Source organism: Beta vulgaris, chromosome 7 (genome assembly GCF_026745355.1).
Source record: "Beta vulgaris subsp. vulgaris cultivar EL10 chromosome 7, EL10.2, whole genome shotgun sequence".
NCBI lineage: Eukaryota > Viridiplantae > Streptophyta > Magnoliopsida > Caryophyllales > Amaranthaceae > Beta > Beta vulgaris.
In genome coordinates this window covers 55,912,329-55,926,953 of record NC_079208.1, presented here as the reverse complement: position 1 = coordinate 55,926,953, position 14,625 = coordinate 55,912,329, and the positions used below count along the sequence as shown (strand labels likewise).

Here is a 14,625-nt window from a genome sequence, read left to right as displayed (position 1 = left end):
AAAGAATGTTGCCTTGTACTTTCCTGTGTGGAGAGTACGGCAGTGACGCACCGACTAAGCTAAGAAGGTCTTCCGCTGCTAATCCTTGCAATTAATTAACCTAATAGTGATGCTTAAAAGTCGGGGCGTTGCAGAGTGGTATCAGAGCAAAGGTTCTGAGGACCATTAGTGAAACTCGGGTTTTCATGCCAACGAGTTTTTAGGGAAAAGAAAGTTAAAATGAGAAATAGGATATAAAAAGAAATAAAAAATTAGGTTATAAAGTTATAAAATGGTTTTAAGAAGGAGATCTATATGATTATGAAAATGGTAAATAAAAACGATATGAGCGTGAGTGCTAGGAACGGGACGGGAACAATATTTTATACTATTTATCTACGATGTTTGTGCATGAATATGTGATGATTCTAATACAATTAATGTTTAGAAATGGCTTCAAGTGAAAGCGATCCTACTAATGGCGAAAATGGGAACCAAGAGCCTGATGTTTCACTAGATGAAATAAGGGCAAGACTTGACGTTTTACGAAATGACCCCGTATTCGGAGATGCCACGGGAGACGTTGCAAACGATAATCGAATGGATTTGATGAGGCTCGTGGTGATGGAACTACTACACGGGAATCGACAAAGGGCCAAGACGGAGCAAGAAGAATGCTCGAATACATTTAAAAGATTCTTTGCGCATAATCCGCCAACTTATGACGGCAAGCCAGACCCTACCGAATTCGAAGAATGGCTAAACAACATGGATAAGTTATTCGATGTCATTCAGTGTCCCGAAAAATGGAGAGTTAACTTTGCAGTATTTTATTTGAAAGGAAGCTGATCTTTGGTGGAAAACCGCCAAGGGCCTGCAAAGTCAGCCTGGGTTCGGATGGGACAAACTGAAGGAGGTTATGAGAAGCCAATTCTACCCTCAATCTCTGCAGCTCCAGATGGAATCTGAGTTCATCCAGCTGAAGCAAAGGAACATGCCTCCTGTCTAATATGCTGTGAAGTTTAACGAGCTTGCTCGATTTGCTCCCGACCTGGTAACCACCGATCGTCAGAGAATGAATCGTTTCGAAGGAGGGTTGAACTTAGAACTTCAAGAAAAGCTTGCTGCACACATGAGTCAGTCCTACCAAGAATTGTATGATAGAGCTATCAACGTCGAGCGGAAAATGAAGCTTCGAAAATAGATATACGAAAATGGTAAAAGGAGGGAAAAACCCCAGGATGGTCGATCCATCAACGATTCCAACAAGAGGCTGAACATGGGATTCTCGGAGAAAATCATTATCAAAGACCGTCTCTCCAATGTAATAAGTGCGGTAAGCAAGGGCATTTGGAAAAAGATTGTCGACAAGGGACAGGTCAATGTTTCCGATGCGGTAAACGAGATCACTTCACTAGTACAGAATAGGCGATTTGCGTCGGATGTGAGGCGCCTATTTGCGTCGGACATGGGTCCGACGCCAGAGGCCTCGACGCAGATGACTATCAATGGTTTGCGTCGAATGCAGATCCGACGCACATTTTCACCTATTTGCGTCGCACCTCATATATGGTGCGACGCATATGTCTATCCCAGCCCAATTCAGAGAAAACCAGAGGTTCACAAAGGGAATGTGCGTCGCACATTGCCTAGGGTGCGACGCACATTAATGATTTGCGTCGCACCTAGGGCAATGTGCGACGCAAATTACTGTTTTAATAAAAAAAAAATTATTTTTGGATCTAGGATACTAAAATTCCAGATTGAACATCCAAACATAGGCCAAAAGAAAAAAAAATAAGAGAAGAACGATTAAGGAACATTATTATTATATAATTTGAAACCAAAAAAATTAATTTTACAATTTATTACAACTTTTACATAGATCCAAAAAAATAAAAAACATTCTTCAATCTTCATCGTCAATAGTCGCACTAGCCGCACTCTTCTGTTAAAAATCAAATATAAAAAATAAAAAAACGCCATTATCTTTCAGATCTAGTAGTGTAAACAAAAAAAATCAGATATAAAAAATTTAAAAAATTCGAACCTGTTGGAGATGGAGAATGGCAAAGAAAGCCAAAGAATTTCGGTCACTTTCAGATCCTGAGATGAAAAATAATCTTCGTCGAGGTCGATTTCATGGCGGAGCGATGCTTCTTCATTTCTCAACTCCGTTGGAATTGGCTTCCCCTCTGTTAAATTAATTAAAGATAAGTCAATCAATTTCAATCCAGAAAAACAAAAAAAAAAAAAAAAAAAATTAAAAAAAACAAACAAAAAAACCTTCAAGAGCTTCTCTGATTTTGCGTTTCTTATCAGACAAAAATTAGAGATGGAGAACGTCGAAAAAAGTGAAATTATTTCAGATCTTCACCAAGCTTTTTTCGTCAGATCTTCGAAGGGGTTTTTCGAAGCTTTTTTCGTCAGATCTTCGAAGGGGTTTTTCGAAGCTTTTTTCGTCAGATCTTAGAAGGAGTTTTTCGAAGCTTTTTTCGTCAGATCTTAGAAGGGGTTTTTCGAAGATCGATTCGAGGGAGAGAGAGAGAGGGAGGGAGAGAGAGAGAGAGGGGGGGAGAGAGAGAGAGAAGCAACGTTCTTCAGAGAGAAGTTTTAGGATAGAGGGAGATGGGGAGATGGGGAGTTGGGGAGTTGGGGAGTTTTAGGAGAGAGAGAGATACGCGCTGGCTGGCTTGAGATAATGACTTTTAGGAGAGGGAGATGGGAGATAATGAGACGCGCATGGCCCAACTAAGATGTGCGTCGCACCAAAGCAGAATGCGACGCACAACTACAATATGCGTCGCACATACTGAGGATACGACGCATATTGCTCGTTTTTGCGTCAAATGCTCTTTGGCATGCGACGCAAATAGGTTTTTTGCGTCACTTCCGTGTCTGTGCGACGCAAATCAGGGGACGCAAATCGTTCTTTTTCTACTAGTGCTTGGTCAGAGATTGTTCCATGCCAGATTCTCGAAACCAAAGCGCGAACCACTACGATCCTAGACGAACTCAAGGAAGCGGACAAATTTCCGGATATAAGGGCACCACAAGTAACACCAACGTTAACAGAAACCCTGCACGAGGATCTTCGCAAGTTGGAAGAGTATACGTGATGCAATCAACTGGAGCTGATAAACATGAAAATAACGATAATGAAACCTTCTCTACTCCCGATGCTTAAATCATTGTGCGCAAATTGACGAACTCATATTATATGACGCTATTGCTACGTATTATGATATTATTAAGTATAGTTTTAAGACGCGTTTATGTGTTAACAATCTAAATAAAATGTGAAACTATTTCCGTGAAACGTGGTACCGATTTTTCTCAAGTTTCGAGGACGAAACTTTTTCTAAGGGGGTAAGGATGTAATATCCCGAAAAATTTAAACTTGCTTAAATTAAATAATAATCATTAGTGGCTAAATTTTTTTCATTTAATAATTAGTTATAATCGAATTTCGTTATTTTATGTCCAATAGATAATTAGTTCGTTAAAAATATGTATACATTATGTATGGTTAAGAGTTACAAATAAATAACAAATTAATTGCTAAAGAAATTCATGACATAAAAAGGAAAAGAAAAAAAAAAGAGAAAAGAAAAGAAAAAAGAAAAAAAAAAAAGGAAAAGAAAAAGAAGAAATTGAAAGAAACAGAAAAACATTTTCTTCTCCTTCGACCCATTTCAGTTTTCTTTTCTCAAACAACCCACCCATGAATTTCTAACTCTAAAATAGATTATTCTTGCTCAATCAAACTCATATTCATATAAATTCATTTCTCAACCAAAATCACCCAATAACCCATTTTTGGTAATTCAATTCCATCAATTCATTTGGGCAGAAATTGAAACTCAACCATGGCTATAAGTAGCCATGTTCATCTCCTCAAACCATTCACTCAAACCATTTGAGTTTTCGTCGGAAAACCGCCACCCAAACCACCCTCAAATTCCTCTGTTTTCGCAACTTTCTCTCTCCTCTGTTTTCGTTCCAATGCAACGCCCCGACTTTTAAGCATCACTATTAGGTTAATTAATTGCAAGGATTAGCAGCGGAAGACCTTCTTAGCTTAGTCGGTGCGTCACTGCCGTACTCTCCACACAGGAAAGTACAAGGCAACATTCTTTCATATAATTAAACCTCTATAATAGTGGTAGTAATTCTAGAAATATATAGATAGCTTAAGCATAGCTAATGTTACGAAATCTAGTGATCATAAACTTGGATTACATAACCGTCATAGTCGCATGAATTAACGTAATTTAATCCTCACTGCTACGTCATCCCATCTTCATATGCATACCTAAAACAGAAAAACAAACGTCATGAGCCGAGGCTCAGTAACGTACTACTCTAACAAGTAAATTCATTTCAATTCATTTTATTTGCAAACAGGGAGAAGAGAATATAGTAAAAATCATTTCGTAAACATACACTTCGAATCAGGAATTTAAAAGTCATTTTCGTTCATATTATCTCCATTATCACATCTCATTATCAGAAAACTTTCTTTGGTTACTTTGGCGAGTACAGAGAAGGCATAGCCACCGAGGATATTCATCCCCCATCAGAAGGTGACATATAACATCATAGATCATAACAGAAGGCAAAGCCACCGAGGATAATCATCCCCTATCAGAAGGTGGCATATAATGCCAGACATCATAACAGAAGGCAAAGCCACCGAGGATATTCATCCCCCATCAGAAGGTGGCATATAATGCCAGACATCGTTACAGAAGGCAAAGCCACCGAGGATATTCATCCCCTCAGAAGGTGGCATATAATGCCAGACATCATTACAGAAGGCAAAGCCACCGAGGATATTCATCCCCATCAGAAGGTGGCATATAATGCCATACATCGTAACAGAAGGCAAAGCCACCGAGGATATTCATCCCCCATCAGAAGGTGGCGTTGCCGCCAGATAACAGAATGACACGTGCACGGCCCAGAGAACATAGTACTGCCATTCACCATCTTTCACTTTCATTTATCATGTTTCGTTTCTTTCGAGTAATTTTCAGAAATCATAATAAAGTCATTGCATTACGTCATCAAATCATTTACATAGCCAAAATTTCATATCCCGCACACCATATAAAACATATCATAAAACATTATATAAAAGCACTATAAAACATAGTTGGAAGGGGAGTGCGGGTGTTAGCAGTAGACGTTACCTGGAATCCTGCTTAACAACCTTGATCGTAGGGAAAGGCGTTGTAATATCTCTTCCTTTTTAATCTAATAATCAATTCACGGATCAATAAAAGATTTATTAATATTTTATTCGGAATTCTGAGTTTACTGATCCATTTCCGTCATGTGTCCATTTTAGGAGTTATATATATTAACGTCTTTGGTGGTTGATAAAAGGTCGTAGGCGCCCTTTCCACCTAACAACTTAGCGTCTAAGCTATAATTCACGACTTCTGAATATAAACGTCTTATTATAACCTTTTCATATTTTATGAATTTCAAAACGTTATAGTTTTGTTAACCTTTAATTCAAAACTTCATTCTATTAGTCATAGGGTACATTTAAACAAATTCGTCATTTTATGAATTAAAATACCCAGCCTTCTCTCTCTTCGAGTAAAATACCCAGCCTTCGAAGTAACAATTTGATCGGCTAAAAGCCAGTGCTCGCCGGTGGCCCTGCCCATCCGGTCGCCGGCGAGCTTCCGATTAACTCCATTCCTTCTTTCTTTTTTATATTTCTCTTCTTTTACTACAGTTTTGGGTCTTATTTCCAGTTTCTATATCTGGATTTTGATCAAGCTAGGAGAACTACATCTACTCTGTTTCACTGATTGGGAGCTAGTTAATCTATATTCAAGCCGGTCGCTTTTACGGCGGTGGAGGCCAGGATTGACGATCTACAGATCTTCTTGCGAGTTTTCTCGACTTAGGTGGTCTCAATTTCCGTCGGTAATTTAGGTTAGCTTTTAATTTTCCGGTTCAGTTGTCTGTATAATTCGTCTTTAGTTTGGTCAGATGCTTTTATGCTATTGCTAGTTGGGATTCTTGATTTGGTTTGTGGATCTCTTCTGTTTAGTGGTCTAAGTTTTTGGTGGGTTTTTCAATGGTTTCTATGGAGGATTATAAGAGACTTAGGGAGGAGATTCATCGCCTCCTCACTGAAGGGGAAAATCTGATGGATGATGATGAATTTCTGCTTGATTTGATCTCGTGTTCTAATGATTCAAAAGATGTTCTGGAACTTGTAAGAGTTTTAAAAGAAGAGGGGAATGTATTGTACAAGCAAAGGAAATTTGAGGATGCATTGGAAAAATATGGATATGCAGGACTAGTTCTTGCCCGATATGAATTTGTGGAAAAATCAAACATGGGTGCGTGTTTTGAGTTGGCTATTTGTGTTCTATTAAATTCTGCAGCGTGTTTTGGTAAGAAGAATGAATTTGAGAATGTAGGCCGGATTTGTTCAATTATATTGGAATTTGAACCAAGTAACCTAAAAGCTTTATTTATAAGAGCATTGGCTGCTTTAGAGTTAGGGAGGAGCATTTGGGCATATTGGGATTTGTTATTGGCAGTCGAGGTTGACCCTAACAATCGAGAGGTTGCCTCTAAGCTTGAAGAGGTTAAAAGCTCTTTGCGCAAGGAAGAATCAATAAAACGCTCACAAAGTGTTGTCCCATTAGGTTTAGGATCAAGCCTTTCTCCTCCACGAAAGAATACAAAAGGGAGTCTAAAGCAGGAGGCTGGAATTGAACACAAAGATATGCAAAGGAAGGTTTCTTCTTCAGGTGCGACTGATAAGCGCAATCATGATGGCCTAGCTAGCATAGTGGACTCAGGCAAAAGGATGTTCAAGTTTAAAGGGTGAAAAGACTCTAAACGAGATAAAGAAGACGGTGAACGGAAAGAATGAAGTTAAGAAATCTAATCTGATGGAGCCCAAGTATCGGTTTGCTAACCGACGAAGGTCGGGCTCCTTGATGTCCATTTCGAAGAAAGATTATAATCTGCTATCTACGGGAAAATCTATTCAGTGCATGAAGCTGGGTTATTTGATGATTGTAAGAGTAGTGATGGGTACAAAAGAAGGTATAAAGAGAAAGGATGTATGTCAAGAAGAGATTATGGTTGCATCTTCCGATTCTGGTCAACCAAATCGCATTGGTGTAATAGGAGATACCATTATGGAGTTGGAAGATCAAACGACATGGAGTGTAACTCAGATTCCCGTCGAGTCGCAAAAGGGAGATGAGTACAAAGAGGAAGCGGAAGATAATGAAGCTAAAAAAAGTGTTAAAGATAACAAGTATCATAAGGACACACTCATGTCTGAGGTTGGATCATTTTCCAGTCTGTCACGAGGTTCAAGTGGGAAGAGAAGGTTTTCTCCTACAACAAAAAGAATGAAGACAGTGAGAAGTGGTTTAAGGAAGATACGCACAAAGGGTAAGGACATTTCTTATTCAATATCTAATTGTTCCTCTGAATGCAGGTTAAGCGTTGGTAGGAAAAGGAAAGATCGGATACCCCCTTCCTCATGTTTCTGCAACCCTCCAAGCAAAAGGCGCCACTGTATTACTGGTTTTGGATCGGATAATAGCTATGCTAATATTGGTTCTCTTTGTCAAATTTGCAGTGCTTCTAATAATGTAGCTCGTGAGATGATGTATGTTGATAGTCAGGTTAAGGGTGCCCATGAACTGACAACTGTTGTCAGCGAAATGTCTGGGTCCTTTAGCTTCTCCTAAGATTTTCTATGTATGTTTGTTCTTGTCGACAAAAAAAAAAAAAAAAAAAAAAAAAAAAAAAAAAAACACTTACTAGTACTCATTTCTCTTTAGATATCAAAAGCCTAATAGTTAATATCATTTCCACCATGAAATCACTCGCTAATTATCTCCATACTGATTAGCATTAAATTCTTTGTAACTAGTTTTCTTTCCAGGACGATGTCTCGGGTCAGTTACAATAAACAAATACATTATTATTTTTAAATTTCATAATTTATTTTGCTATTTATCGTATTTTTGATCAATTAATAAATTGAAAAATTCACGTCATGATGTGATAAATAACAAATTGAATGGCTTGAGTTTGAAAACAATACCTTAAAAGGAATTGTAATAAGAGAACATGACATCAATATTCTCTTATAAGTTACGAATAACTGTGTTATAAATATATATACTTGTTTAAGTCTTTTTAGTTATGTATAATTATTACAAGACTTTATCATAAAACATTAGACAACATAGTTATAATGTATTGATGGTTAAGCTCTTAATTTTCATTTTAAAGGTCACGTGTTCGATACCTTGCACTTACACATTTTTTTAAAGTGAGGAGTATACATAAACATAAAGCATTTGCATTAGAAATTTGAAGAGAGTGTCACGTGATACATAGACTTTCTTTCACACGTCTGTTAATATATTTGTATAGATTCTCAGCCTGTTAAAGTTTGGGGTGGAAAAAGTAAAGATTTTTCATTTTTGTACAAAGGGAACAAGGCCCAACCTACTAAAATAAACACTACGGCCCAGTTCGGTTTGTTATTTTCGTTATGAAAATTTATCATCAAAAAGAAACACACTTTCAGGTAGATTAACAACTTTTTTTTTCTGTTTTTACTGCAACTTTAAGCCAATAAACATAAATTCATACTTAAGTTATAATCATGCAATCAAAAACCATGAAATGGGTTTAAAGCAGATGAACAAATTACATTAAAATGTCGATACAGTGAGCATCGAGCAACACTTTACACTTTAAAGATAGAGAGAGATTTTGGGTGTGAAAAGAAAGTTTGAAACTTTTCAATTTTTTAGGGCAAGAATTTTGTTGGGTGATCTTAAAAATGATAATGGAAGGCATAGGAGCTGAAGATTTATCAACAATTGGAGGGATCGCCACTGTTTCTCTTCTTCATTCCTTCATTCCAACTCATTGGTTACCCTTTTCCATTGTTGGTCGTGCCCAAAAGTGGACTCTTTCTCGTACCCTTTTAGTTAGTAAGCTTTTTCACCTTTGATTTTGCGATTAATCTGTGATTTTGGTTAATGGGTTTCTTTGTTTTCAGCTAATTTGATCATCTAATGTTGTTTACTCTCATGTTTAGGCTTAAATTTTTGTATTAATTGCTTGATTGATGTGGATCTACACTTGTTACTCATGGTTGAATTTGGTAATTGTGAAAGTTTGGGATTTGTTCCATGTTTCATTGACATGCCGTTTGATGCAACTTTTACTGGATTAGGAGTTTATTTGGTACTCCCTCCGTCAAAATATAGTTCTCGATTCTATTTTTTCACGGGAATTAAGATAAGTAGAAGTAAAGATTTTTTTGTTTATTTTAGTACGAAAACTTTAATGCAGCCTTAAGGGCATATAAGAAGCTAAAAATAGAAAAAACAAGCATTAACTAATCATTTATTACATAGATTAATGCAAACTTTTGTTATAAATTTACAACTCATTTCCACTTTAAGCAATGTATTTATATCTTATATGCAACCCTATCCTTTTAAATAAATATTGTATGGGAAAAGATGATTTTAGGAGAGAGAATGAAGAATAATTAGTGAGAGAGCATTAATTGTAACACTTGGGTTGAATAAACAAAGCAAAAAACAAAATTCAAAAAGCAAATAAATGATGGGGTAACGGTTTTTCTAGACAAATTACGAAAAAATGTGGAATTAAATATAGAAACGAGAACTATATTTTGGGATACCTAGAATGGAAATGACAACTATATTTTTGGACGGAGGGAGTAATATAAAAGCTTAATGCTTATTTATGTGTGCTTTGATTGTGGGAGTTCTTTAAGAAGTTGCATTTCTCAATATTTGGGAGTAAGTGGGTTGGGTTTTACAAATGATGAGGGTTATATTAGATTTCCGATTTTGGATAATTTTAGGAGGTATCTTGGTATGTTAGTGAAGACTTCCATTTACTTGTGGACAATATTCTCTCACGGCTTCCACGGCGGGAAAGCCTATCTTCCTAAGAGTAGTGATTCCTGAAATAAGTCTATTAGGGAAGGTAATGGGAGAAGAAGTTGTTTGTGAGGAATGAGGTTATTAATGATCATGTTCCTAAAGCGTATGACTCCCTTTCTATAGGGAGGATGATCATGATCAATGATGGTGGAAGTGGGGAAAAATGAGTATATGTATTTGCGAATCTATTATCTAATTTTGATGATCTTCAGCTCTATTTTTTGAGGGGTTTGGCTACTTAATTATTCTATGTGGAAAATTTAGGATAGGAGGTCCTGATTATTGGCAAGTATTGGAACTGACAAAGAGTTTTTCCAACAGAAAAAAGTTGTCCTTATCTCAATGAAGAGGAGATTCCTGGGTTATTTTTCGGACTTCAGGGAGTGTTTAATGTGTCAAAGAATTAGGGTTTTTGGTAGTTTAAGATTTTGAATGGATTCTAATGTTGATATGGAGAATTCAAGGACTTTGTGCATTTAGTTGTCCTGCTTATCAAGAACCAAGATCTATTAGGAAAATTACTTCTTTTATACTTTGTGGAGCACGTGGTTGGGAAGAAATGAGTGTACGAGTAGAATCCAGAGGCAATCCTTTAAATGATTGTTATGTTGATGAGCCAACATGACTTGACTGAAAAATGTAAGTTTGGAAATATATGGACATGAGAGAAGAAGTTGATCGTTGTTTCCTTTGGCTGGCTCACCAGATTCCGTTTTATCGGTAGGACCCTATCTGCTTATCTAGTATGATGGAGCTTAGAAGAAGGTCAGGTGTTATGCAGGAGTAAAATGGCCGTTTTCGGGCGGAGGTATCTGCTCTTCTTCTCTTTGTGCACAGAACCTTGCTTGTATCCAAGCTGCTCGATGGGTTATCAGGAATAACCTTTCTTCTACATTGCTTCTAGTAGAGAAGTAGAAGGTTGACAAGAGCCTTTCTTTATCAACCATGAGTTTGAACAAAGTAGTGGAAGATTGCTGATGTGAAATGTTGAATGTTGGAAGAGAGCACATGCCCTTTATACTGAAGTGGCAATGACTGCTACTGATGAAGAAAGCTTATTCGATGGATCTATAAGGGAGATCATTGTTCAAGAGCCTCTAACTTGAACAACTTTTACAGAAACCTATAGGCTAAAAATGACTGGAACCATGATATATTGTTGAAGAAGCTGCTGGTACTGATTTGCTGGATAGGCAGTGTAGGTGGTTGGCGTCTTGGTTATTTTGAGCAAAACTATTCTTTGTGCTACCTTGCCGACAAAGTACTGATTCCTTTTGACGATGAATGTATAGTTTACAATTTTCACTATTGCTTGAAGACTTAGTATCCTCTTGATGCTTCTGCTGCTGTAGGACAGGGGTCACTAGCTGAAAGAAATGAGTCTATATTCTCCCCAAGTAGGTTTTGAACTTACGGTCAAGGCTTCTCTGCCAGAGAAAGTTTGGAAAGAAAATAGGGAGAGTTCTAGGCGTTTGTGTACTTGGCACGGAGCAGAAGTAGAATCCAGTCAGCAAAGAACTTTTTTTTTCTGGCAACTGCTTACCTATTCTTTCGTTTTCAACAAATCTGCACACCCTAGGTCCTCTAGTATATCAGTATGGTATTTAGTATTAAACTTCCTTTGTGGTTGCTTTTTATCTTTTGCTGTCACTGAAATTGGAAATTTGGCATGATGCAAATCTGTGGCTACGACTTTCTACTGATGTTGACTGATTTTCAATAGATGCTTCTATCAAATGATTGTTAGAAAATACTCCTTATGTCCCATATTAATCGATATAGTTTGATCGGCACTGACTTTTAGGAACTTTATTTGACTTCTTTATTTTTCATTGTAGTTATTGGATTGTGGGGCATCAACTTTTTGAAGTAGGACTCTAGGAGTGTGGGTGAAGTTTTCTATTATTATTGATGAATTTCTCATAAGGGAGAAATAATATTAAATTGGTGGAACCATGCCAAATTACGAAGTTTATCAATTAATGCACGACGGGTGAAAATAGGAAGTGTATCGATTAATATGGAATGGAGGAGTAGTTAGCTGTTGTACGAATGAGTTATTCTATCCTGGGCATGTCATCGGACTTGACAGGCCTTTTGATCTGGGTTTCCAATAATGTGTCAAGACTTGAGCAGAAAGACAATATGGGTATTTGAGTAAAGTTGCTAGGACAAAGAGCCCACTTGGCTAATCATCGGGATCTAAGTTATGCGTTACCTTCGCTTGAATTTTGGAATTGGTGGGGTTCCTCTTCACCAGAGATTACTGTTTAGAGCACGACAAGGAAGGCTTTTTTCATCTTTAATGGCAAACGTGAAAGTTTGTCATACAAACGAATTTGATGAATGGAAGAGTGCTGGTTGTCTTCTGATTTAGACTATATAAGGAATAGTTATGTTCCATTTAATGATAAAAGGATTTTTTTGCCAGTGAAGAGGTCATTATCCAACATTGAAGTAAAAGTAAAGCCTTCCTAGTCATGTTATATCTTCGTAAAGAAGACTTGGTTCCATGATTTTGATAGCATTCCTAGTTTTACTGAGCCATCATATGAGAACTTTTATATGAAATCTAGAAACGTCAAGTGCCTCTCAAAACCTTTCACTTGAATCCAGATAAACAACACCCTTATAAAGATAAAGGACCTTGAAATGTCATTAGAAAAAAATAAAAGTACTGCCAGGAGGAAAGTTTTCATTGTCTGCTCAGTTGACATTTTCTCCCTCACTGTGCTGTTTGAGGATTTGCAGATGATTTATCAGTCTTTGACCTTCAATTCTTCAAATGATCATGCTTAGGCTTCCATTCGACATGTCCCATAAATCCTATCTTATTCTGAAGGCTGCATCATCTGAAAGGATGTCATTTTATGAAGTGCACAAGCACAACTGCACATTACTTTTGGTGTATGCACCTCATTTTTGTGAATTGGGTCTTATTTTATTTATCATCCTAATATATGCTACAACTTTATCATCTAGACAAGTCGGATTTAACTTTCTAGAAAATTATATGTGCCTTTGATAACTAGAAACTCACTACAGTCGACTTTCTCTTCGCGCAGCTGTCTTTGGAGCATGTTTGCATGTGATATCTACTGCACTTCTTGGCATAACAGCTGTAACCATGGCAAATACCATTGCCGGGGAAGAAACTGTGCATAAGCTTGCTTCTCTGCTACTTGTGTTTCTTGGTGGAAGTTATATCTTGTTATTTCTATGTGGAAAGGGTGGTCATAGCCATTCTCACCATCAACCCATGGAGAAAATGGCTGTCGCTGGACTAGTCCTAGTACCCGCACTATCACCTTGTGCAACGACACTTCCAGTGTTTCTGGCTGTCGGCAATTCATCCTCGATGATGGTCCTGGCCATCATAGTGTTGTTATTCAGGTACGATGCCTATCCTTGATTAATTTGTGGCACCCTGAAATGGGAAAACCTAAGAAACCAAACAAATGGAGTACTCTGCTTAGATGTGTTATTTTGGTGTATGTCAGAAATGTTTTGTTGCGATGGTTTTGTATGGGCTGCTTGTTTACGTGCTAGGTTAAATATGGTTTCGGGTCAATAAATCTGTGGAAAACCCAAATTTTCTTCTCTCTATTCCTTCTCTTTCCCTCCCTCTCCTCTCCTCCCTCTGCAAATGCTTATAATACACTGTCAGAGTCTTGTATCAAGAAGACGTAAACAATCTATTAATTTCCCATCTTTGTTTCCCGCGAATATACATCTGAAGATGGTGGTTATTTGCTGATCATGTTTTATGCAGCACTATTACCGTGATGACATCTTTGGTAGCTCTATCCTTCTACGGTGCAAGTCAGCTGAAGTTTCACTGGGTGGAGCGATATGACAAGCTTCTTGTTGGTTCTGTTCTCTGTGTGGTAGGATTCTTAACGCTCATTTTCCATGATCATGGTCATCACCATGATCATGATGGGGCCGCCGAGCAACTGTCCAGAAAGATCCTTCATCTTTAATTTTTTTGGTACTGTGAAACTTTGTGTGTATTTGTTCGTAAAATTCACGAACTATATATTGTTCGGACTAGAAGAATCACATGGTTTATATAAGTGATGGTATATCAAGGTATCCTCTTCCTTTTCTCCTCTGTTTCCTTTCACTTTCCTTGCCTTGTTTTAGCCGCTATCAAATGTGTGTATGATGGTGTTAGGCCCCGTTCTTTTCGACTTATTTTCCGTTTATTTCGTTTCAGTTCAGTTTCGCAGTGTCCAAAAGAATGTGGCTTTAGTTCTACTTAATACGAGTAATTATCTTTTGATGCTTCTTAAATATTGTATTACTTTTTTATAAACTATTAATTAAAATATCGAGTATCACTCCCCCTCCTACTGCTAATCTTAGACCTAAAAGAGCAAATAACTAAAAGTTGACATGATACAATAACACGACACAAACTGAATACGAAAAAATGGGTTATTGGTGATATAAACTGGTCAACATGTATTTTTCCGTTTATAAATGAGTGGGTTAGTGTTATATTTTTAACTCGGAAGTAACATGATTTTACAAGTTTAACTTAAACATATAGGAAAATTCATCATTTAGCACCATTTAGGGTATAAGTTGGCAATAACATTAATAAATTCTTTAAATCTTTTTAATATACTAACAAGTTATTACC

The 14,625-nt window shown here is 37.2% G+C and overlaps 2 protein-coding genes and 1 long non-coding RNA gene across 3 annotated transcripts; 2 read left to right on the top strand and 1 right to left on the bottom strand.

Moving 5' to 3' along the window:
- Nucleotides 1-1,778: 1,778 nt before the first annotated feature.
- LOC130592206 (uncharacterized) lies at nt 1,779-2,525 on the bottom strand. Its single transcript, XR_008970457.1, has 2 exons — nt 2,266-2,525; nt 1,779-2,174 (listed from the first exon to the last, which is right to left on the bottom strand). It is a non-coding gene; the product is annotated as an uncharacterized LOC130592206 (long non-coding RNA).
- A 3,554-nt stretch (nt 2,526-6,079) lies between these two features.
- On the top strand, nt 6,080-6,844 carry LOC125499448 (peptidyl-prolyl cis-trans isomerase FKBP62-like). The gene has a single exon (XM_048648265.2). It carries the CDS (start codon nt 6,080-6,082, stop codon nt 6,842-6,844), a length of 765 nt encoding a protein of 254 aa, XP_048504222.1.
- A 1,749-nt stretch (nt 6,845-8,593) lies between these two features.
- LOC104899927 (hypothetical protein) lies at nt 8,594-14,086 on the top strand. Its single transcript, XM_010687218.4, has 3 exons — nt 8,594-8,987; nt 13,043-13,370; nt 13,750-14,086. Exons 1-3 carry the CDS (start codon nt 8,834-8,836, stop codon nt 13,958-13,960), a joined length of 693 nt encoding a protein of 230 aa, XP_010685520.1. The 5' UTR covers nt 8,594-8,833; the 3' UTR covers nt 13,961-14,086.
- Nucleotides 14,087-14,625: the final 539 nt, after the last annotated feature.